Here is a 25,764-nt window from a genome sequence, read left to right as displayed (position 1 = left end):
CTGAATAACTTATGTAATAGCACATAGATGGTATATAGAAGTTTTGACAATAACGTCATACATGCAAAAATTATGATACTGGTCAATGTGCTTCTAAGTATATTTTTATCCCCGAATTCAACTTTCGTCTTCCGAAACTAAAGAATATCCTTTTAAATTTGTGTGAAAATACTTTTCGGTATGTTTATGTTTAGCAATTATAATAAATAAAGCACAAGGACGAACATCCTAAATATTGAACTATATTTATCGTAATATATTTTCTTGCACGAACAACTATATGTTACATTTTCAAGAGCAGTATCAATATCGACAACAAGAGTTCTGGTTATGGCAGAGCAACCAAAGCATTAGAAGGAAACATACACACAAAAAAATCATCTACAAAGAAGTGTTCGGTAAGATACTATCAAATTAAATACTTTTAAATTATAATACGTAATTATCTAACTAACATGATTAAATTGATCGTTTGTGTAAGTTCTGATGATGTCCTTATATTTTGAATTCACGTATTATGCTAATGTAATAATATTTTTTAGCTTTAAGATGATTTAAATGGTTAAACCATCACGTGCCATTATTAACGTGCAACGTACGTTCATAGATACTAGTAACCATAAAAATATCATAGCATGTATATGACCCAAGTTCTAAGAGTACCGTTAGTATGTGTAAAATCTCTTCTTTTCTTGCTTAAGCTTCACGATCCATTCAAATATCATCATATAAAATAAAATCGAGGAGTAATAAGAAATATTTCTTAGTAGTTAATCCTACAAAAATATTCAAAAGTTGAAGAAAATCAATTTTGAACTTCAATTTCTATTCAAACAAATATATGAAGAGAATATTTATCTCTCTTGTTTAACTGGAGTTTCTATAACGTACATTATTAATAAAGAAGAAAGAGATTTCTTAATACTAATCACACAATATAATTCAAAAGTTGAACAAAATCAAATTTTAAAACTTTAAATTATGTTCTAACACTTGTCTTTTTATTTTTTGAATTGATTAACACATGTCTTTTTTATTTAACTGGATTTTTGATTTGTGTATTAATTATTCAACAAATTTCAAGAAATACAAACTAAATTCTCCATATTAGTGATTGATTTAACAACTTTTTCCGGCAAATGTTGTTTAAACCTATTTCTCCATGACCAATTAGTAATAGATCTAATCTATATCTATAATTAACAATAACCTTGGAGAAACGCATGCAGTGAATGGAAATTCATTTCCTTTCTCTTGTTTTATTTAACAATGACCTTGGAGAAACGCATGCAGTGAATGGAAATTCATTTCCTTTCTCTTGTTTTAATGAAAATTTATTTTGATGAAATTTACTCTTTGATAAAACTATTCAAATCGAAGAGCTGGATTTTTTAAATGATAAATTTTAGTGGGGCCCTATTGGTACGACACCCTTCTTCAAAAAAAAGACAGCAAATATATTTATTTACCATCAAATGCAGTAAATTAAGGTGGGGTCACTGATTCAGCAAACTGCCCACACGTGCTTGCGGAATATGTGTAGCTGTTTTGGGCCTTGAAAATGGCTTAGAAGTTCCGTTTATTTACTAAACTGTGTGGTAGCATTTAGCGTAATAAAATGCAAATGCAATGGCAAATATGTTTCAGTGAAGCAGGGATGTCAACGAAGAGGAGCCTGCTTCACCTGTTTCTACGGCTCTTCTTATATAGGAGAAGGAGAACTAGGTAGGCTTGGCCCGTGCCAGCATGGGCCCAATATTTGTAAAAACTTGTTTTGAAGTCCAATATTGTAAAAACTGGTGTTGTTATTTTCATTAACTTTATTTTGATATGAAATTTGCAGATAATAAAACTTGATGCAAATCAGCTGGATATTATTCACATAATATTTTGGAACAAAATATCCACTAATGGATGTTCTATTGTTGGCAAGCGATACATTATTTACATCCATAAAAGTATAAAGTGTCACATTCTTTACATCATATGTCGGAGAATCATTTACATTCTAATACTATTTACATATTGGCAAACAGTGATGCTTTTTCCATACGGTATTTAGTCTTCTTCTTTGCAGTTTTTGACTGAAAATACCTGTACAGTTATAAAGTAATGATCAATTGTCAGTGTCATATCTCAAACAAAGGAGCGAAGTAAGACGATAAAGATTTTCCAACATAGAGGAAATTTTAAATTTTCAAGGTAGAAGAAAGCACACAAACCTAATGGGCCAACATCAAATTTCTCCTAACTATGTTAATAAATTACTATTATTATTTTAACATTAACATATTTTTCATGTAAATGAGATGAAAGTTTTGACAAATTTCTCTTTCTAAAAAGGACAATCAAATGCATAAAGAGAAAGCACTCTCATGAATCACAACATATTCAAGTCGTGTAAATTTTGAATTCCGTATGCCTAACATAATATGGAAAGAAAAGGCTTAGTAATTTGAGAGAGTAATTCATAACGGAGCATGTAAAATGTACTTCTTCTTACTATAACTCAACATACTCTCTAGTATCAATAGTTATACCAGATCTGAGAGTTGTTGGACAGCGTAAAATATAACTCGTCTATGTCATGACTCATTCAAGCAGACACAAATACCAAACGCTTTAAAAGAAATCAGCTATTATATTAGTTCAGCCTTACCTATTTATCAAAACGACAACTTTAAGTTATCCTTGATTTCAAAAACCCGCTTAATTAAAATTTAGCATGTTTCAAAAACTCCGATATTTATAAGGTAATATTTGCCTGTAAACAGATGATATGACCTAAAGCACTCCAAGATCCCGACGCTAGTGAGCCATAGGCTAAAGCTATTATGATCCTATGGACACCACAGTCAGTCTAGCATTGGGAAAAAATGTCTAACACTTGAGATTAAATCCAATTTACTTCAAAAATAATAACATATTTGGCAGTCACCAAGGAGATTTAAGAAGCTCGAGTTTAAAGCCAGAGAACACAACGCTTCTATTCTATGCGTAATAAAAGAGACTCAAATTTCTACACACCTCGACATAGTTTTCGCTGTCCAGGATGAACTTGTGGTAATCTCAGCAGGTCGGTCAGACAATCAGATCACTAGCCTTAATCCAACGATCATCCGTGTCTCTTAGCGCTCAATGTAGAAATGTTTCGAGTTCTGCTCATAGTTGCCATCTTCTCGTGGCACAATTCTGCATTCCTTCAACACAAAAAAACGATAGTACTTAAAAAATGATGCAACTCATAATAAATAGCTGGTAAAGAAACAGAGTTTAAAATGAACCCAAATATTACTAATTTACAATCTTCGAACCTGATAACCATAGGATACACACAGATCATGCGCGCGTTATTGGGAGCTCTGGCCAAACTACATTTAAGTTGATAGACTCGTGGAACTAAGAAACTGAAGTAGCAAGTTTTGATTTTTTTGTGTGGTGATGAGTTATTTTTGAGCTTCTAATATAATACATTATTACTATTGCTGAATCTTTACATTTCTAAAGAGCAGATGTATATTGTGTCACAACCCAAAATCCACTAAAGGTCGTGATGGCGCCTAACGCCGCCGTCAGGCAAGCCAACGGTAATTTACCACTTTAATTACTCATTTTAGTATCTTAAAATCATAATTTTCCGTAATTGTACAGTATAAAATATAGTTTACAGAGTGAATAAAAAAAATATCTACACGAACCTCAATAATGAGTAACCCGAAGAAACCCCCAAAACCCGATGTCACAAGTGCATGAGCATTTTCTAAAGAGTACATTAATATTACAATATCTGTCCCGAATGTAATAAGACAGAATAAAATAAATAGTACAATGGAGACTCGGTGCACTGCGATGCGTGGCCTGGAATGCAGCTCACATAAAGTCTCCTCAACTGGTGCGCCTACGCGCCAAGGTGATCATCAATGAACCTGTCAGATCCTGCACATTTAGTGCATAAGTGCAGCATGAGTACGTAAATCAACGCGTACCCAGTAAGTATCTAGCCCAACCCCGGAGAAGTAGTGACGAGGGGTCGACATCGACACTGTAACGACCCGACCGATCGTTTTGAGTATTACAGTCATGTTCCCCCATTTACTGCTCAATTTATGCTTTAAAGTTGTTATATGACTTGCCAGGGTAATTGGTTCGGGTCCGGTGAGGTTTTGAAATGAATTGAGACAGTTAGTCTCCAAGATGAAACTTAAGTTGAAAAGGTTAACGGATGTTTACTTATGTGTAAACGACCCCGAAATAGAATTTTGATGATTCCAATGGCTCCGTATGGTGATTTTGGACTTAGGAGTGTGTCCGAAAAATTATTTGGAAGTGCGTAGTTAAATTAGGTTTAAAATGACGAAAGTAGGAAATTTAAGTTTGGAAGTTTGACCGAGTAGTTGACTTTTTGATATCGGAGTCGGAATCCAGTTCTGAAAATTTTCTTAGGTCCGTTATGTCATTTATGACTTGTGTGCAAGATTTGAGATTTGGAGGTCGAGTTGACGTCGGAATTTGGTAAATTTGGTATGGCTGGACTCGTGGTTGAATGGGCGTTCATATTTTGTAACTTTTGTCGGGTTCTGAGACGTAGGCCCCACGAGCGATTTTTGAGTTAAATTTCGGATATAATTTGTATTGACTGAATCGAATTAATTGTGACTAGATACGAGGCTTTCGGAGGCCAATTCGCGAGGCAAAGACATAGCGGAGTAAAGAATTACACGGTTTGAGGTAAGTAACACTTCTAAACTTGGTTCTGAGGGTATAAATCCCTGAATTACGTGTGATGTGAATTGTTGGACATGACGCACATGCTAGGTGACGAGCGTGTGGGCATGCACCATAGAAACTGTGACTTAAATAAATTCTGGGGAGTTGTAAAATTGAAAAATCATGTTATTATGCGCATATTCTCCTCGTGTTAGAGGAATTGAGCTGAGACTTGTATTAAAGATCATGTTTAGGCTACGTGCCGATATTTTGGGACCATAGGGTCGTGTTGCTATTGAATTTAATTGTTTAAAAAAAAATATACATTTCATACTCAGTCATGTTCATCCATTGTGAGTATATTTATGGGATCGAGTTGCGCGCCGCAGCAGGCCATATCGACTTTATATATATTATTATTATGTGGATCGGGGATGCCCCCTGCAGCAAGCCTTCCAGACTTTATTATTATATGGATCGGGATTGCCCGCCTGCAGCAGGCCATATCAGCTTTATATCACGCTTGGGCTGAAGGAGCCCCTCCGGAGTCTGCACCCCCCACAGTGAGCGTAGATGATTTATATTCGGGACTTCCCAGGGCATGGACTTGCCTTACTTATTTATATATGTTCGGGATGGACTTCCCAGGGCATAGACCTGTCTTACTTATAGATGTTCGGGATGGACTTCCCAGGACAGGGACTTGCTTTATCTATTTATGATTGTGATGAATTTTCCCTGGTCATGGATCTTGTCCGAGTCATTTATATTTGGGGATAAATTTACCCCTGGGCTGGATTGGCCTTGTACGATACTGAATCACTGATTGGAAGTTGATGTATATATATATATGGGATGGATCTTCCCTGGGCTGGATTGGCCATATACAGTACTGAGTTTAACTGTTGAACTTGAAAGCATGCCTATATTTCTGTACTGTTATTTCTATACTGGATTGTACTGGCTGAGCTCATCACTACTTTCAGCCCAAAGATTAGTTTTGTTATTTATTGAGTTGGTTGTACTCATACTACACTCTGCACCTCGCGTGCAGATCCAGGTACTTCCGGACACGGTGACTGTTAGATCTCAGAGTGTTATCAGTTGGAGACTATCAAGGTAGCTGCCCGGCGTCCGCTGACCTTGACTCTCTCTTCCTTTCAGTTATTATACTGTTCTATATTTTCAAATAGTGTTTTTATCAGTCAGACTTGTTATCATTTAGATGCTCATGTACTCAGTGACACCGAGTTTTGGGAGTATTTTGTATCTGTAATCGTGAGGTTTTTCTATGGAATTTAAATATTATGTTTTCAAACTCAAAAGAAATTGTGGTTTTATTGAGGTTGTCGGCTTGCCTAGTATTGAGATAGGCGCCATCACGACATGCGGATTTTGGGTCGTGACAGACACTTACTAAAGGTCCAAGCAAGTAATATAATAATCCATAACAGGTATGAAGTGCACAATAATAGTGTAGTAAATCTGTAAATTTCAAAAGTTTTCAATTATTTCCTTTAAAGTATGAATTTCTCAATCTTGTATTCTATCTTAATATTTTCGAAAGTTGTCAAGTGTCATCATCAAACAAACCCGGAGTACCATATAAAATGTTGGGCATCAGTAGAGAGGTTAACACGTGAATATTCGGGCTACAAGCGATATAACGCACGATTCTGCCAAGGACATTCGACCCGATCCGGAATAATGTGTACACTGCCGAGGGTCGAGCGGCACGAACCATATATGCACCTATATACTGCCGAGGCGTTCGGCCCGCTCCACAAGAAAAGGAATGAAGTTATCGAATTACGAGACACGTGTTTACAACAACGTACGTGGGTACAAAATGGATATAATCTTTACCGTTTCTCAGATAACTTACCCACAACTCAAAGTATTGAGGCTTGGCCTAATATACATATAATTACTTCTAAATCAATTTCATTTATAACTTCGAATAATTAATGTCAGCAACATATGTTCAAATAATTCAAATATTACTGGATAAGATCCTAGGTCTACCCGGACATAAACATGCTATAGCTACGTACGGACTCTCGTCACCTCGTGCGTACCTAGCACCCATAACTAGTTGCATATAACAATAAATATCACCTAAGGGGTAGCTTCCCCCTCACAAGGTTAGACAGAAGACTTACTCGCTCCGAAGTTTCAAAAACCGGCTCAAAGGCCTCTCTAACACCTCAACCAAAGCTTGTCGATCCAAAACTATTCAAACAATGTGCAAACCAATCAAAATATACTCTAATACCCAAAATTAATCAATTTAAACAAATTCTCAACTCCGCTCGAAAAGTCTATAAAAATCGTCCCTCGGGCACACGTGCCCGAATTCCGAAATTTTTTGAAAATAATCATTACCCATAACCCTACGAACTCAAATATATAATTTATTCTCAATTCCATGCCCAATTTCGTGGTCAAAATTAAAAAATATCAATTCTAGGTTTTCTACCAAAAACCCCATAATTTCTACTAATTTCCATGTTTAAATCCTTATACCAACTATGTATTTAACTTGTAATAGGTGGGAATCACTTACCTTGTATTGCTTGATGAAAATCTCCCCTTGAAACTCTCCAAAATCGCCCCAACCAAGTAAAAATGAATGAAAATGGGCCAAATCCCGCTTTTAAAAGAACCCCTCTTCCCAGACGACTTTCCGCACCTGCGGATCACCAGCCGCACCTGCGGAAAATACGTCGCAGGTGCGGTTCCCTCCAAGACAAGTGAAAATCCGCTTCTGCGGACCACTCTTCGCTTCTGCGCGACCGCTTCTGCGGTCCACCATGCGCTTCAGCGCTCCCGCATGTGCGGATACCCCTCCGCTTCTGCGACCCAGCTGCCCATCTCGTTTGCCGCTTCTGCGGAGCACCCAACGCATTTGCGGGCTCGCAGATGCGAAAATACACTCGCATATACGGCCATCCCAGCTTAGTCCAAAGGTCGCTTCTGCGGCCACAGTGCCGCTTCTGCGGCTCCGCACCTGCGGCCAAAACCTCGCAGGTGCGGTTACAACAGATATGCTGCCACCAGCACTTTCATAAGGCCAAATTCAATTTGTTAACCATCCGGAATCCACCCGAAGCCCCTGGGACCTCGACAAAATATACCAACCAGTCCTAAAATATCATACGAACTTAGTCGGGCCTTCAAATCACATCAAACAACGCTAAAACCACGAATCGCACCACAATTCAAGCTTAATAAAAAATATTAAATTAAAGTAGGAATAGAATATGTCAATCATTAACACCATCCAATAAATTATTTAAAATGTGAAACATAGTGATAGTGAGATATTATATGGAAATACTTCAATAGACAGTTCATCAACTGGCATTATCTACTTAAATTGAAGGGCGGGGGGTTAGAAGCAAATCACAGTCGGAAACATTTCTTTGATACACATGAAATAGTAGAAGAAATCACAACATGCAGGTATCAAAGGTAGGCAACAACAGTGAAATGAATTATCTAATATGAAGTAAACATATTGAGTGCGTTTTTTTGTGATTAGAATTTAAGAAAGCTCATATTCACAGGCACAAATGATGTAGCTTTGGAGTAACGAAAAGGAGAAGTCGCACAAGTCCATCCTTTTCGCATGTTCATTACGCCAATAAACTAATTTCCTTATGTGGTTATTACCATTGATAACTATATCGTAATACATTTTACATTGCCTCTACGTATTTCTTTCCGCAACATCACTATAGTATTTTTATGCCAACTGCAAATACTATTTTCTTAAATTTTCTCTCAAATTTTATTAACTCACATACATATTGACGTTTTAGACTTGCTACAGATAGAGATTCAAACAATACTTTTACCTTTGTTCATATTAACAAAAACCTTCAGACTTTTTTTAAAGTTGAATTTATTAGAAATACAATGAAAATAAATTAGTGCTTAAAATCAAGCTATTGGAGGACAAAATTGAGAGAACATCTAAATTCATTAACACAGAACAAACTTTGGATTAAAAGTTATCCTACAATAACAGGGAAAAAGGTGTAAAAATCGCTGATAGAGAAGAAATTTTCTGTCCCAACCAAGAATCCATGGCTTAGCTATTACGCTTTCCCCAAACCAACCATTTGTTTTGACTCCTTGAGATAATAGGCCTTTATCTCCTCTGCAAATGCTGAAGAACTAACACCATGAAAATCATAATACTCAAATTTTCCATTGTTTTTCTTTTACCGCAGATTCACATATTCGGTATCTGATAGTAAGGATTCTTTGCTTATTAACAACATGCTAACATCTTCAATTTGGAACATTATGTCAATAATACAACAGTTAAGTACGTGATATAAACCAAGAATACCTCAAGAAAAAACAAAGATGACGCCTTGCACAATCAATTGAAAGAGGATCAAACCTGAAATTGTAAGATCCAGCGGAGAAGATGGAGAGAGCTGAAAGTTCTTTGAATGTCCGAAGAAATCTAAAGAGCAATTTTCCGAAGAATGAAGAAAGAAGAGAAAGAGATAAAAGAACTGGATAGTTTCAAGATTGATGTTGCATTTATGGAAGTAAAGACCACGTGGAGTGGATTGAACACGTAAGGCAAAAGTTACAGCAGTTAAGAGATAAAATGACTAAAATGACCCCAGCCTGAATTTTAATGACCAAAAACTGACATGTCGAAACTCAAGCTGTTCTATATAATAGACTAGGCAGAGAGACCGTGCCAGCACGGGCCCAATATGGTAAAAATGGTAACTACTATTTTTTGTTCACTTTGTTCTGATATAAAATAATAGGTAGTAAAAATTGATGCACGTAAACTAGTATCAAATCAGAGAGAGAACATCACATGCTCATTGCTAGATACTATTTTCATGTAAATTGGAATAAAATATCCACTCATGGATATTGTAAGAATTGACAAATAATACTCTCTACATATATGGCGGCACCATACTATCTGTTACGTGGCGCCTTTCTGATATTCTTTGGAAGGGCGACATAAGACAAAGCAATCGATGTCAGTGCGATTGTTGTCCGCCAACTGAGATCCCCTCCGTACGCTAGACTAGATTGTCAGTGCCGTACGAGAAAACCAATGTCATGAGCAATTGAGAGAGAGCAGAAAAGAGAATTGAGAATGAAAGAAAGCTTGATTGCATTGAATGAAAGCTATTACAAAAAAAATAACGTGGTGTCGGGGGGAGAAACACCAGTACAGAGAATTGTTTGCTTGCTAGAAAGTTTGATTGCTTGGTCCCCCTTAATAATGCTTAAAAAAAATAAACCAAAGTTACATAACTTGACCTAAATAAGCTGCAAAACCACACTTAAAGAAAATGCAGTAAAACTACTCTATATTTACAAAGAAAAGGACTTAGTCTTCTACAAGGTAGAAAATGGTCCGTTGGCAGCAACTTTGTCTTTAGCATCAGGGTTTGCGCGCGCGGCGCTGTTGGCGTCTGCCTGTGGCTGGGCGCTGGCGATAGCTAGCGGTGGGGCGACAGAGGCACATGCGCGCTTATCACTTGGAGCTGCCGAGACCACGGGGCCAACCGTAGCGTTGGGCGTTGGGAGGCTTGCAAGGACGCCACGGGGCGCGTCCAAGGGGTCATGGGGCATGGCTGGAAAGCCGCCCATGACATTCTCCCCCACCTGAGTTGGCGACGTCCTCGGCGCCTTACTTGCAAGATAATCATCCAGTAGGCTCTAGTAGGCTTTGAGGTTTGTTCCCCTCTCCCGGGTATTCTCCTCTGCATCACATCCTTGCCATTTCACCAAGAACTCTTGTTGATCTTTCCTTGAGGCGTGAATCACTCGATCATCAAGAATAGCTTCAACACGCCTTTTTCCGGTTGAATTGGGACCTCGAATACTGGATACTGTGAGTTGGCTCCGTGAAGGATCCTCCATATCTTCCCGAAAAGGTTTCAGGAGACTGACATGAAAAACGGGATGGATTTTTCACCAAGCTGGGGTATCCACCCGGTATGCAACTTTCCCAATGCGTCTTTCAATGGACAAGGGTCCAATATATTTTTGCAATAGGCGAGGGTCATGAATCCCTGCAAACAAGTACCGCTTTGGGATTTTGACCATCACTTTGTCTCCTACTTGGTATTCAACAAAGTGACGATTTTGATCAACATGCCTCTTCATCCGCTTTTGGGTTTTGACAAGATAGCTCCGCACTATCTCCAAATTTTGCTTCCATTCTTTTGAGAAGCTAGCAGCTCGAGGAGATTTTGACATGTTCGGTGCATTCACAGTGTGTGGGAGTAGCGGTTGCTGTCCGGTAACAATTTCAAAAGCGCTTTTGTTGGTACTAGAGCTCTTTTGTGAATTGAAACACAGCTGAGCAGCATCCAGAAGCTTCACCCAGTTCTTTTGCGATCCGGTTACAAAGTGGCGAAGATATTCCTCCAGCATGCCATTGAATCGCTCCGTCTGGCCATCAGATTGCGGATGAAAACTTGAGCTATGACTCAGTTTTGACCCGAGACACTTAAAGAGCTGGGTCCAAAAGTTGCTAGTGAAGCGTGAGTCGCGATCACTAACGATGTCTTTAGGCAGGCCCCAATATTTGACGACATGATAGAAGAAGAGTCGAGTTGTTTCTTCTGCTGATATATATTGTGGGGCTGCTATAAAGGTAGCATACTTGGAAAACCGATCCACCACAACCAGGATAGTTGTGAGATCTCCGACCTTGGGCAATCCGGTGATGAAATCCAGGGAAACGCTTTCCCAAGGTCTTTTTGGGACAGCTAGTGATTCCAAGAGTCCCGCTTGCGTCAAGTGATCCGACTTATCCTTCTGGCATACTAGACAAGTCTTCACATACTGAGCGACATCAAGTACTGTATAAATCATTTCACATATATCACAATTGACAATTAATGCTTTATCTACAAGCTAGAGGTTCAGATTTAGCACAAACTGATATGTATTCATTCCTTTAAAAATACATTTTCCAATCAAGAAACTCAATCATGTGACGAAAAAAGTTCATAATACTTTGATCTCTCATGTGCTTCTAATATGACATGTCTGCTTTAAAATTAGTTTCATATAAGGTAAGATTCTCAAAATGGCCGTCATTTACTACTGTTAACCTAGCACTAAAAGAATAACAGTAAATACTTGCCTACTAATGAAAATGTCAAAGCTTTGCTTCTGAGAGTGTAAACATGATACATAGAGGTGCTTTTAACTACCACACTTTTGTTTAAAGTAGCTTAAACCTTCTAGATATAATTTCAATTATTGCATCGTGATGTTAATTGAAACTTCTCTGTCCTCCTAGTCAAAGAAAACATGGCACATGAAGGATACATAGGAATACCCAAGCAATTTATAATAGCTTGACTATTAAATTTATTATGATGCATCATATATGTAGGCTGAGAAAATTATTCTTTTTAAGGAAGTATTTTTTTTTAAAAAAGATTGAAAGAGTAAGACATGTTTCAATACCTTTTTTTAAAATACGCACAGGTAGCTCAATTAGATTATAATTATAATTTAAAGTGAAAAATATGATTTAACAAATTCATTTGGTTGAAAAAGAAAAGTAGGTAAGTGTCTCATTTACGATGGAAAGCACTTACCAGACTCTATAGATTCAACAGGAAAATTCACTGCATCTTGTGTTTCAGTAACTAAATGTGCCTTCCTGCAGATTCACCAAATCCAGCTTCTTTCCCAAAGAACTTTTAATTTTGTTGACTTCATTTCCTGCAACTTCGATAATTTCATTTTTACCATGGATCTCCAGTCAAATTTTGTGTTATATTGAAAATCAACTGGTGCAAACTGGTCAAAAGATACAAGGAGAGAGCAGCCAGAAATGTCACTTTCAGAGTTCTACATTCGAATCAGCATTCTTGACTATCCACAGGTGCTTCAAGATCTTCTGAAGGGAAAGTCTCTTTGAGAAGTTGTCCGCAAGAACTGGACAAGCAAATGTAATATTGTTGTGCATTCTTCTTCACCAAATTGACGCATACATACCTTCTAATAAACTTACTTTCTTTTTTTCACCTCTAACAAGCTTACCTGACTAATGAGATTCTTAGCTTCAGAGACATCATGTGTTATCTATAAACAACAAACATTAGACGCTGCTTCCCCTAGTGATTGTGTCGGAAATTCATGAAAATTTAGCAAATGAGACACAATTATATAGAAAAAAAAAAAGATTATAGCTCATGAATTGTGCTCACATGACAGGAGCAAATATAATTAAAAACACAAATGATATCATAAAAATTAGAAGTATCAGCAGTGTACTATTGTCCCTCTCTCGCTCTCTTTCCATTTTCGTTTCTCATTTCTACATTTTGCCAAACCAGTTTCATTTCCAACAACTTGAGGGACCTATGAGTAGTGAATAAAGGAAAATTAAATTGATCAACTTAGTTTATGAGAAATTCATATCCAGTAAAGAACAATTAGAAGCAATAAAGAAATTTTTTTTTGCTACCTGCATTTTTCCCATGTTTACACACTTATAAGGAGGAAAAAGAGGGAAGTGAGAAAGAAAAGCGGTACCTGTGTGTCCTCGTCTGGGCCAACGATATCATATTCAACTCTTAGTGTTTCCATGCAAGAGGTACACATGTTTGCTTTGATATTTCCATGTAAGAGGTACACCTGTTTGCTTTGATCAAGCTGATTACCTCTAAGGCCATTTTCTTGTAACAAGATCGTCTTTCTTTGTCCAGTTCCAGTTGAACGATTTCTTACATAGCAATATATCACTCCGGACATATAACCCATACAACATATCTGAAATAGTAGTAATTAGTGAAATAAAAAATCTTATAAACTATCGAAGTAATTCCATCTCCTACAGGAAGAAACATTTACAATGCTAATATCCTAGAAACCTAGGAATAATACTTACTTTAAATATGGTAGACTTGAGTTCCTACGAAAATTAAAGTTATTTTATAGATTTATAAGAGTGAGCCTCTTCTGTGGAATAACTTAATCATGTATAGAAACATAATCAATTCATCAACCACATGAGAGTTGTATGTAGTCTTTCCCACAGGATAATCAAAATATCTATGGCTCAAGATGTCATTAACCAAAAAGCAGAAAAGGTACAGACTACTCCATTATTGAGTGCAGCTATGGTCATTTTCCACCAAAACTTATTAACAGATTGATCTAACAATCGCAGAAGGAAAACATGTCATAATAGCACTGTAATGGAAATGGATTAACAACTAATGACCCCTTCATTCAACTTCAAAAAATTGAAGTCCAAAGGAAAAGGGAAGAATAGAAAAACTTAAGCATGTCAAATACGAACTTAATCGTTTATAAGTAAATAATAGTAGTTATATTAGAGAAGTAAAAGCAATACAAATGGGTAAAAGGAACTATATTTTTTTGGACAAATTAGTGACTGCTAAAAAATGGCTCTCTAAATTCTCCGTTTTATTTTCAGCTACATACAGATAACTAACTATGATAATAAGGGAAACGATAAAACCTAATATAATAAAATTTATCTAACTTGTTGGAAAATATAGATCAATATTAACGTTTTCAGAATTGCATAACTGACCTTGTGAAATTTTGTTCAGATAGCCTTTCTCTATTCTCATTAAGTTCTTAGTACCATTATCTGCTACGAAATTGATAAAAAATAATCAATGAGTAAATACAAGTGCAGAATCAGTTAACAGAAGAGCATTGACTCAGGAAATACTGTAATAGCCCTTCAGTAAAAAAAAATCTAAGGGAGTCAATCGGGATAGAGGACAAAGGAGAAGAAGGAAAATTCTCACAACAATAGCCCACTGAAGTCCTCTTAGATCTGCAAATCGTCTCGGTCTCTAAGAGGTCATTTGAGGCAATTTGGATGGAAAGAAGCAATTTGACACTAATATTTTGCAGAATATAAATTACTCAACTTACAATAGACTTCAATCCCAATGTTGGAATTGGAGGGTGATCGATGGATGACCTGCAAGTAGACAAACACCATAGCCATGTCTAGTTCAATTGCATCGGAAGATGAAGAACTTATTGAATGAAAACTCTGTACGTTGTCCTAGAATCCACATATACACTGATAACCTAAAATACAAACACGTATGTAGCTATTAGGTTAAATGACTATAATGCCCTAAATTTAAATTTTAATGACAACTAAGCAGCCATGTCGAAACCCTTTGTCTTCTAATATACTTAGGTGGTTATTGCCCGTGCCAGCACGGGCCCAACATCTAAGAGATTTATGTTAATGCCATTATATTTAAAATCAATTAACTAAAGGGAATAAAGTCAAATATATTTGCATTTTGTACAAACTTGAGTATTGTAATCAAATAGACCTTAGATACCAATTTCATCGGACTATCTTTGAAGCTACCTACCACTCAAAGATGAAGAAGTGTGAAAGAGTCGCAAAATCAGATTTAAAGCTCCTTAGACTTGTGAACATTTACCATAAGATCATTGTCCCTCTTTGCATTCACAACAATGAGCAAGTCCCTGTGTGGGATAACTGCATTGCATATATTGAATCAATAAAATATCCCTAGAATCCTAAAGCAAGAGATCACCAGCAAAAATGCAAACATACCAAGATTCAATAAGTTTTACTACTTCTTGGTACTATCCACTAAAGAATCAAGTTTTACAAGATGTCCAGAGGTTTACAAGATACCTATTTACTAACTGTTCACATATTAATGAAATGTGATGCATCGACTTGAAGGCCAACCAAGGTATATAGTTGTCGGCTTCGTTTGTTGTGGTCTTCGACAAATACATTGGGACCTGTTACATGACGTAGCCAAGGTAGGAATTATTGTCGTAAGAATGTATGAACAAAAGACAACAGAAAAATGCCATGTGATAAGAGAAGTACACAAGTAGTAGTGTAGCTAATTTATGCATTTGAACTATACCTGTTAATCGGGCCGGGCTGACCCGTTTACAACCCGGTTCAGACCGGTACTGTAGCGTGGGGGCGGGCTGGGACGGATTGAGCGGGGAGCAGGTTTCAAACGAACAGTTTTTTGATACCGGTACACCGGAACCCGCTAAGCCCGTTAACAGGTTGTTAACGGGCTACAGCCCGGTTCAGCTCGATTTTTAACTTTTTTTTTTTTTGACCGTTGGCCAACGGTCATATTTGAATTTGACCGTTGGCCAACGGCCCTTTTTTGCAGAAATGGCCATTTCGGCCTACCTCTTAAGAAAATAGCCCCCACACCCCTAGTATTTGATAAATTACAATTTTAACCTTTTAAAAACTATAAATAGCCCCCCTTCTTCTTCATTTTCTCTCACAATTCACTCTCTTACTACTCTAATTCTCTCTTGATATTATTGATTATTGTTCTTAAATTCTCAATTACTTATTATTTCAAGTTTCATCAAATATTTAGTTTAGCCATTACAAAATTATTATTATCAAATATCAAGTGAAGTGTGGTATCAACTATCAAGTATCGATTTATCAATTGAAGATTGGTTTTTGATATCAAATTTAGTGCGGCATCCGGAATCCCGGTACACTCGTTCTATATCTTTCTCTTCTTCGGTGTACATTTATTTTATTATTTACAATTATTAATTTAATTTACATAATGGATATATTTAGAGCAGCCAAAAATGCGTGCACTAGTAGAGGTGGTAGTAAGAAAACTTTCAAAAGATCAAGAGGTGGTGCTTGTTCTTCTAGTAGCTTTACACATATTTCTGAAAGTTCACGTGAAAATTTAAATGTAGATTATGAGGGACTTCAAGAAAATTATGGTATAGATAATGATTTAGATGATAGTTTAGATGATATTCCATTTCCATCACCTGATAATCTTGAAACACCACCAGCTACACCTGGTAATGCTAGTCAAACTCAAAATATTAGGGGTGAAAGTCGTGGTAATACAAGTAGGCCTCCCCTCCCTATTAAGAAGAATCGAAGATTAAGAAGTAAGTGTTGGAATTTTTTTGACAGACTAGAAGAACATAAAAATTATGTAAGATGTAGAATTTGTAAGGATATTTATAAACATGAGACCGGTAAGGGAGGGGGAACGGGTCAACTTCGTAGGCAAATGGTAGACAACCACCCTCTTCATTGGGGAGTAGATGAGGAAGATGGGCAACAAAAACTTAACCCGAGTACTGGAGGGTTAATGGGCAGCCCATCCGTTTAACATTGCGGGTTGTTAGCGAGCTGAGTTAGCGGGCTATACTTTTTCGGATTTTTTTTTTCCGTCCGGGTTGGGGCTTAGCGGGTTGTTAGAGGGCTGTTGGCGGACCCGTTAGCGGGCCGTGGATTTTTTTTTTTTAAAGTAATTTTTGTTTTTCTTATTCAATGTTATTGATACTTAAGTGTTTGCAAACTTTTAAGGCTTAGAATTAAACTTTGAAGTTTAAAATTTGAAAGTTGAAATTTGAATTTTATAATTTTAAAATTGAAATTTGAAAGTAAGTTGCTACAAAAAATTATTTAATAAGACCAATAGGCAATATGTAAGGATCAAGCTCTGAAGACTTTCATTTGATATTTTTATTGAGTAATATATAATACTTCAAATTAAGTTGCAAGTTCTTTTTTGATTTTGTTATTTTTGAACTTGCAAATTAAAAGTTTACAACAATTATAAAAAAAAAATAAAAAAAAAATAGTACATCACATACTTTACATCATTTTTGTAAGTTCATCCATGTCAACATGAGATTTTTGGTTTCCGGCATTGGTTGAATCAGAACCATAAACCATTATATCTCCAATTTCTTAGTCCTCCGCTTCATCTACCTCGTCACGCCCTTGATTTCGTCGTTCTGATCTTATCCAATCTCTAAAGCATACTAGAATTTCCAAAGCGTTGCTACCCAATGAATGACGGGTATTTCCTAGTTGCTGCCTTGCTTGGCTAAATGCGCTCTCTGATGCGACTGTTGAAATCGGCACATTTAGCACGTCTCGAGCCGTGGCCGAAATAACAGGAAATTGATTTGAGTTGCTCCTCCACCAACCTAGTGGTAGAAATTCCTTTGTGCGGGGCTCTGCTGACTTTTGCAAGTAGAATTGAAGTTCATTAATGTTCATGCTACTGGTTTGTTCATCAATATCCATATAAGAATATAAAACAGTGATTAATTGGCGACAAGTGGCCATTTTGATGAAAGGGTTTAAAATAGCACCAATTAGGTAAATAGGGGGAATTGGGTAAAAATATTTTTTAAACTTATCTAGCATAGATTCAACAACAGAAGTATATCCTTCTTTGTTCTTCAAATTATGTAGTAAAAGAGAAATTTCAGCAATATGAACTAAACCATTTGCAATAGTAGGATAATAAGCTCCAGAAAACTCAAGTGTAGCAACATAAAATTTTTGTAAAAACTTTACAACATCTTCAATGACATCCCAAGTTCTAGATGTTAACAAGCGGCTAGGATCGGTACAATGAGAATTAGCAACTTCAGTTATAGGCATTCTATATTTATAACAACATTTTAAGATAAATAAGTATAATTCCACCTAGTAACTATTTCTTCAGGCATGAGTCTTGGTTTTAGTCCATAGTGTACACATTTTTCTTTAAATGCATTTAATCTAGCACTTCTATTATTTCCTTGAATTACACCAACATCTCTTCTTACTAAAGTGATATCATCTCTAAATAATTCAAGGCCACTCTTCACAATCAAATTATAAATATGACATGCACATCTAACATGAAATATTTCAGGAAGTGGTGTGTGTAGATGCAATTTTAATATTGTAATAGCAGCATTGTTGTTAGAAGTATTATCAAATGACACACACAAAACTTTTTCTGCAAGATTATAAAATATAGCAACTTCATAGATAGTATTACTTATAAATGCACCAGTATGACTTTGATCTTCATCATATTTAAAAGCAATAATACGTTTTTGCATACAAAAATTACCATATATCCAATGGCATGTAACAGTCAAATAATCATTACCATTTACAGCACGACCAATATTAGAAGTAAGAGAAATTCTACAAGAAAGACTGGCGAACAAATAACGTATATATGTCTGATATTGTCCAAAAAGCCTAAAGAACAAGTACTTCTAGGAATACCTTTAAACAAAGGATTATAAATTCTTTGAATATAAGTAACAAGATATGATGAAGCAGCAAAACTAAAAGGTAAACAACCTAAAACAATCATTTTAGCTAATCCTTCCCGATCTTTCTTAATATTAAACACCCATAATTTGAACGATTCAACAGAAAAGAAATTATTCAACAACTTTCAAGCATTATCATGCTATTTGTTTAAATTAGGTCAAAAGTAGTTAAGAGGTATAAATAGAATACAAAATTTCAGCAGCATTTAATTTTCTACTCCTCATGTTTCTGCTGCTACCGGAATCAACATGTCATAAGCTTAAATTTGCTACTACCCTTGTTTCAGCACATATCAATGCATAGTATCGACCCACCAATGGAGATGAAATCAATTGCTATCATACAGGGTTCACACTGTATCTTGTGAAAGAAAGACATAAGAGGATGACCTTGAACAATATTTTATCATGCTTTCAACCTAGACCACATCTTTATGATGATGTTATTATTCCCATGGTATCTGTTGATGGGACTGATATATTGTCTCTTTTCGTTTTCTTGAGTCGAGTGTCTTTCGCAAAGAGCCTCTCTACTGCCTCGGGGTTGGGGTAAGGTCTGCGTACATACTACCTCCCATACCTCACTAGTGGAATTATACTGGGTCGTTGTTGTTGTTGTTGCTGCTTTCAACCTAGAGCACAATGAACTGGTGTGAACTTCATATGCCAACATAATTAATGATATTTAAGTAGAATGTCTTTAGGGGAAGTTAAAATTCTTCTTCAATATTCTCTCAAAATAGATCATGTTAATATAGGTTCTGCAAAAAGCTAGGGGAAAAGAAGTTGGTATAGTAACACATAGGAGAAAAAAGGCAAGTAGAGGCATTTTAATGTGAACTTAACTAAGTGGGAATCTGTTGCAGATTAACTCTTCATTGATTAGAATTATATTGATCAAGAAGCGTAATATATTTCAAAGGAAACGAAGAAGCTCATAATTAAAGTCAGCAAACACAGAGTACATAAAAAAGAAAATGAAGAGGAATGGACGGGTCAGATTCTGAAGAAAAACAAAAACCTAGAAAATCAGGTAGTAGTAACTTTGCAGCTTAGAAGTTAGAAGGAATTATAGTACCAAAGATAATTAAACAATAAATTCATAGATGTATACTTGGATGTTATATTATTACTACTGTAAATTTGAGTAATGTGTTGTTTAATTTTATCCCTCGAGTTTCAGTTGTATATCTGTGCGCTAACATTTACCACACCAAATCAAAGTAGAATTGTAACAGCGTTGGATAGTTGCAAAGCACTATTCTTTTGTACAGAAAAATGCAAAGCACGGAAAAAAAATTCATAAATGAGTATCTCAGTACAAGTTATCTTGGGGAGCTTTCTTTATTATTTTGCGCTCTAACTAAGATTAATGGTATGAGTAGCTTTGTCCTAACGCCTAGAAATAAATGCTAAATCAGTTGGCGAATTCCATCTGACATTCAGTAATCTAAATGCTTTATCTTCTCATTACCAAATCAACCACAAAGCTACAGTGAAATCCCATCCCCCACCCCCAAATGAAAAAACGATAAAAAGAAAATAGAATAAATTGAGTCTTTCTAAGATCAGGAAGGACATAGAAGGATAATCTTACCTCGCTCAAATCCATCAACAAAGCATTTGCCGAAAATGTCAGACCAACGGAAGTTAAATCAAGAGTCTAGATTATTCCTTGCAAAATCAAAAACAATTGAAGCAAATCTCAGGAAAAACGCAGCTTCATTAAATTGAAGAAAGAAATAAGAGAAAACTGAAGACATAAAATAAAGACAACGGAACACCCACGAAAACTATAAATAGAAATAGAAATACAAAGAATATAACTGAAATTTCATACCCTAATTGACATACCGCCCTAAACTACTGTAAGCCGTCCAAAAGATGAACAATTACAACGAAAAAACTACCATGTTTTTTGATAGCGCTTGGTACTAGTGGTATAGGACAATCAGCAAAATCACAGAGAGAGATCGAAGGAGAAGAAGCACATGGCGGAAGAGAAGCAAAGAATTGGAGAATGGAATGGATTATGGATGGGGATAACTCGGATTTAGATGGAAAGCGACACGTAAGGACTTAGGAAGAAGCACGCTAATACAACAACTGGACTTAGTTGAAATTCCATAGATGCCCTTATTTTGATATATAAATGACAAATAAGCAACCATGTAGAAACTCTTTCTCTTCTATATAGTTAACTAGATGAGTGTTGCTCGTGCTATGCACGGGCCCAACAATTTAAATTTTAATTGCGTATTTACATCTACGACTCCAAATAGCATTAAATGTTTAAGGATAAACCATAATTTTACAAACACATAAGAACAATTTCGTCTTTGGTCAGTAATGACAGAAACATAGAACTATATATTACCTCCCTAGGGGTTGACCGGCGTATGTAAAACTAAGCAAATATTTCATTTTATTGTGCTTTTCTATTAAACATTTATAAAATTAAGCCCAATAATATGTCTAATTCCTCATCTCCTACTGTCATTCTATATCGTGCTTTTCTATTAAACATTTACAAAATTAAGCCCAAGAATATGTCTAATTCCTCATCTCATACCGTCATTCTATACCACATGATCAACTAGATGTATCATATTTATGAGTGCTTACATCTCTAGAGAAGATCGAACAATGTCATTAAAGGCGAAGACACTATTACTACAATCCAAGGACGCATCATAAATCTAATTATTTTCTTAAAAAAGTATGGGATTCCTCTATCCTTGAGATTTGAGATTAAACCAGTCAACAATTACTTAAAAATTGGAGAGCTAGTTCTTATTTTTTCTTTGATAAGCTAAACTCTGACAACTGTATGGATATGCCGAAATTTAATGCAAATAATTTCCAAAAAATTGGCCAATACATTTCACTTACCCTCAAATAAAAGAAAGAAATAAGCTCAATCATATGAGTAGCAAATGACTAGAAATTTCATTAGTTATTGAGAACATACACGGTTATGAAGTATTACAATTTATACAATTTCTATCACCACTATAAAATAAAATATGGGTTTATACTGAAATATTCTTATATCATCTCAGCATTATCTTACTATAGGTACTAAAAAATTTATAAACTTTCTTTTTATTACTCATCACAAAAAGGAGGGAAAAATGAGAAGGCAAAAGAACCTATATTTTCACTTCATAACATTACAAGTACCAAACTGAAGTTTCATAAACCAGATACTCAAAGAAACCAAATAGTTGTTTGTTCAGAGTACAAATTCTTCAAGATTGCCACATAGTACATTCCTTAAATCTAGAGATGTTCAGGGAATTGTTATTGCTCAAGACTAATATACATACCTCACTCATCGGACTCCTTTGAACTTCTCTTTGGTGAATAATCAGTCTATACCAAAGTCCAAAAATAAAAATTATTTAGATTTCAACTAATATAGGAGAAGATGTAATCAAACAAAAAATGTCCTTTATGATATAGTAAGCTTAAAATTGTGCTTAATCTTGAAACTTCCGATTAGAAGTTAATCAATATAAAATTTGAATGCTTGATAAACCAAGTAACATCAAATGACTATTCTGTATTATTCTGTCTGCAAGAGCGCTACATGCATGAAATGCACCCAGTCTACGTATTATGTTTTTCTTTCTCAAATTTTTAGTTTGTTCTTATTATCAATTTGCAGCATTTTCTCACTGATAAGTGCATCAAGTTGTAACACATTACATTCAATTTGTAAAAATTTATGAACAGAAAAGAATAAAGTTAGACCATGTCACAGTTATCAAATACATTCCACAACAATCATACTAAACCATCCTTTTTTTGATTGTCGTCAATCTTAGTACATAGACTCACATAATATAAAATATCTCATGACAATATTACAATGTGCTATATAGTTATTGTGTTGTAAGTCACAAATAAAACTTAATAGCAAAGAATAGTACAATTTTATGAAGTACTTAATTCGAAAGTGTAAATAGTATATGCTAGCATTTAAAAAAATTATGCAATCTATGTATCAAATAGAAACTACAGTAAGTAAATAAGCAACATCAACCGCTTTTCTAGTGTATTTCAGGAGCGAATAAAGCTAAACCCCCAACTGCTTATTTCAATAAAATGCGTGCAGAGATTTAGGTCTTACCATCATAAAGATAAACATAAATACGTAAAAAATAAATATTGAGGGATCGTAGAAAGGGTATCAAGGTAGATCATTCATAGCCTTTCTGAAAAGAGACAAAGGAGGAGCGTTGAGTCTTCCATGACCATGAAAATTAAAAAAAATTCAATCTTTTGTGTACAAAACCGTTCAACGAGATAAATTCTAAGTGGGAATGAATCTTGAACATTCCTAAAAGATCGGTAAAGTCAAGAAGTTTAAAAGAATATAGAGAAAAGGGATATGATATTAAATGATTGTCTTTATCAGTGTTGTCAAAGGCGACAAGTTTTAAAAGGTACTCCAGGTCAATCGGATTTAAGAGCAAGTGCAATAAAAATATGGACTTCATTAAAAAAGATGCAATAAAAAATAAAATAAAAATAAATCTACATTGCAAGAAAAATGTGGACTTCGTATGTATTCCTTGACAATTAATATCTCTTTTCTGATTATGTCTATTGTTTAGTATCGCTCGATTCAAAATAGGACGTAATACAACTACTAATTTTCCAACGGACTAAACTTTAAGCCAAATAAAACTTTATAGAGGTATTATGTGTATATTAATTTTTTTTTTGATAATGTACATGTATAGTAATATTAGTGGTACCTTATCAAGAGTTACTCATTCTTTAACAAACGGTAGTTGATTTCCTGCATTTTTAGCAAGAAAAATTCTAGTTCTTCAGCTAAGATCAGTGTCAACCACGTCCACGTGAAGGTACTAAAAAAAATAGAAAAGAATATTCCTCCATCAAGGGATAACTCAAGTCATTAAGCTGCTATTTACGTCAGATTTATATAAAAATCAGTGAACTAATAGACTTGTACTAAAGTTTAAAATTTAAATAGAAAATACTCTTCATTTGTAATAAAAGTGCTTTTAATGCTGAGAAATATAAAACATATTTCTCAAGTACCATGCAAATCAACAAAAGATTATAGAAAGCAGAAAGTCTTTTAAAACTTCACATAATTAGTCAAATGGACAATTCTAGTAAAATGTGGTCTTATATAAACAAACCAACGATCCATTAGAACCAAAGAGCCTTGATCCTATCATCAATTGCTAATGCATCCCATTGAACTAACAAATCATGTATAAGAGGTCATCCTTTAAAGGACCGATTTAACCTTGTAGACTGTAGGAGGAAAAGACCAAAACAATACATCATCTTTGACTTTAGAATCAAAGTCATGCATATTCTTTCACATGGAGTACTAATAGTACATTTACTTTAACAAAGTGATGCACTTTTAGACATAACACTGAAAAAAAGCCCAAAAACATATATTATATTTGGCTTTAGACTCAAAGTCATACACATTCTTCCACATGGAGCACTAATAGTCCATTTACTTTAACAAAGTGGTGTACTTTTAGTCATAACACTAAACACATTTTATTTTTTTAACAGAAATCTAAGATCTGATAAAATATATGTTCCCTTTATTTTCTTGTTTACCGAAAGAAATAAAGATGACAGATTTATCTAGATAGCAAATAGTAAATATACATAGAATATATTTACTATTTATCTATTTACTATACGTAAAATATATATTTTACTAAGAAATGTTAAACACCGATAATTTTTATTTGCAATGATTTTTATCTAGATAACCTCAAATGTTATCTAAATTTTTTATTATATACATAATATTTACTATACGTTGACATAAAATAAATATACGTAAAATCATTGCTGAGAGTAAAATAAATTTTATTACTAAAATAAATATACGTAATATATATTTATTAGATTTTTTTATTTTATGGGAGTCAGCGTATAGTAAATATACATAAAATAAAAATAAATATTATGTTTACTATACGCTGACTCCCATAAAATAAAAAAATCTAATAAATATATATTACGTATATTTATTTTAGTAATAAAATTTATTTTACTCTCAGCAATGATTTTACGTATATTTATTTTATGTCAACGTATAGTAAATATTATGTATATAATAAAAAATCTAGATAACATTTGAGGTTATCTAGATAAAAATCATTGCAAATAAAAATTAACGGTGTTTAACATTTCTTAGTAAAATATATATTTTACGTATAGTAAATAGATAAATAGTAAATAAATTCTATGTATATTTACTATTTGCTATCTAGATAAATCTGTCATCTTTATTTCTTTCGGTAAACAAGAAAATAAAGGGAACAAATATTTTGTCAGATCTTAGATTTCTGTTAAAAATTAAAATGTGTTTAGTGTTATGACTAAAAGTGCACCACTTTGTTAAAGTAAATGGACTATTAGTGCTCAATGTGGAAGAATATGTATGACTTTGAATCTAAATCCAAAGATAATGTATGTTTTTGGACTTTTTTCAGTGTTATGACTAAATGTGCACCACTTTGTTAAAGTAAATGTACTATTAGTGCTCCATATGAAAGAATATGTATGACTTTGATTCTAAAGCCAAAGATGATGTATTGTTTTGGTCTTTTCCTCTAGACTGTAGCATACTTTGCCGCCGTAAAAGGCATATTTTCATATCTATCATTTAAGAACTAAGCTGTAGGGTGATTTTTATTTACTTGTATCATTTAATCAGTGAAATTCTCCAGCAAATCAGGGATCAATAGTTTCATCATACCGATAAAGCATAAAAAATAACATAGGACGCACACATGACAGAACAAATAATAGTGAGATCCGAAGGAAGAAAATGAATGCCGAAGAACATTAAAGAGATAGTTAGACAGTATAATAAAGAAAATAGCATGA

The 25,764-nt window shown here is 34.7% G+C and overlaps 1 protein-coding gene across 35 annotated transcripts; it reads right to left on the bottom strand.

Annotated features, from left to right (window-relative positions):
• Nucleotides 1–1,855: 1,855 nt before the first annotated feature.
• LOC107787816 (uncharacterized) lies at nt 1,856–20,986 on the bottom strand. 35 transcript variants are annotated; one of them, XR_012705803.1, is made up of 11 exons: nt 20,699–20,984; nt 20,456–20,532; nt 19,249–19,490; nt 17,386–17,754; nt 15,398–15,510; nt 14,291–14,692; nt 13,264–13,500; nt 12,321–12,447; nt 9,122–11,570; nt 3,028–3,200; nt 1,856–2,094 (listed from the first exon to the last, which is right to left on the bottom strand). XR_012705803.1 is itself a non-coding variant. In XM_075245391.1 (11 exons), the coding sequence occupies exons 5-8, from the start codon at nt 15,502–15,504 to the stop codon at nt 12,991–12,993; spliced, it is 492 nt and encodes a 163-aa protein (XP_075101492.1). In that variant the 5' UTR covers nt 15,505–15,510; nt 17,386–17,754; nt 19,249–19,490; nt 20,456–20,532; nt 20,699–20,965; the 3' UTR covers nt 1,856–2,094; nt 3,028–3,200; nt 9,122–11,570; nt 12,321–12,990. The 35 variants fall into 35 exon arrangements, 25 of the variants coding, with proteins under 25 accessions (XP_075101492.1, XP_075101495.1, XP_075101493.1 ...); XR_012705802.1 differs by lacking the exon at nt 9,122–11,570 and adding an exon at nt 15,105–15,235 and having other exon boundaries at nt 12,321–13,500; nt 14,291–14,353; nt 14,644–14,692; nt 20,699–20,972; XR_012705801.1 differs by lacking the exon at nt 9,122–11,570 and adding an exon at nt 15,105–15,235 and having other exon boundaries at nt 12,321–13,500; nt 14,291–14,350; nt 14,644–14,692; nt 20,699–20,972.
• Between the last annotated feature and the right edge of the window lie 4,778 nt (nt 20,987–25,764).

The sequence above is a fragment of the Nicotiana tabacum genome, chromosome 23 (assembly GCF_000715075.1).
Source record: "Nicotiana tabacum cultivar K326 chromosome 23, ASM71507v2, whole genome shotgun sequence".
Taxonomy (NCBI): Eukaryota; Viridiplantae; Streptophyta; class Magnoliopsida; order Solanales; family Solanaceae; genus Nicotiana; species Nicotiana tabacum.
The sequence above is the reverse complement of the archived record's forward strand: the minus strand, read 5'-3'. Positions and strand labels throughout refer to the sequence as shown.

Bases quoted from the DNA above. Each gene is read 5' to 3' on its own strand.
- LOC107787816 (XM_075245408.1), bottom strand. From the start codon at position 15,504: ATGTATTTGTCGAAGACCACAACAAACGAAGCCGACAACTATATACCT. The intron at 14,693-15,397 runs GTATCTTGTAAA...GTCTACTTGCAG, and splicing joins TGTGAACAGTTAGTAAATAG to GTCATCCATCGATCACCCTC. The intron at 13,501-14,643 runs GTAAGTTGAGTA...CTACTATTTCAG, and splicing joins CATTGGGATTGAAGTCTATT to ATATGTTGTATGGGTTATAT.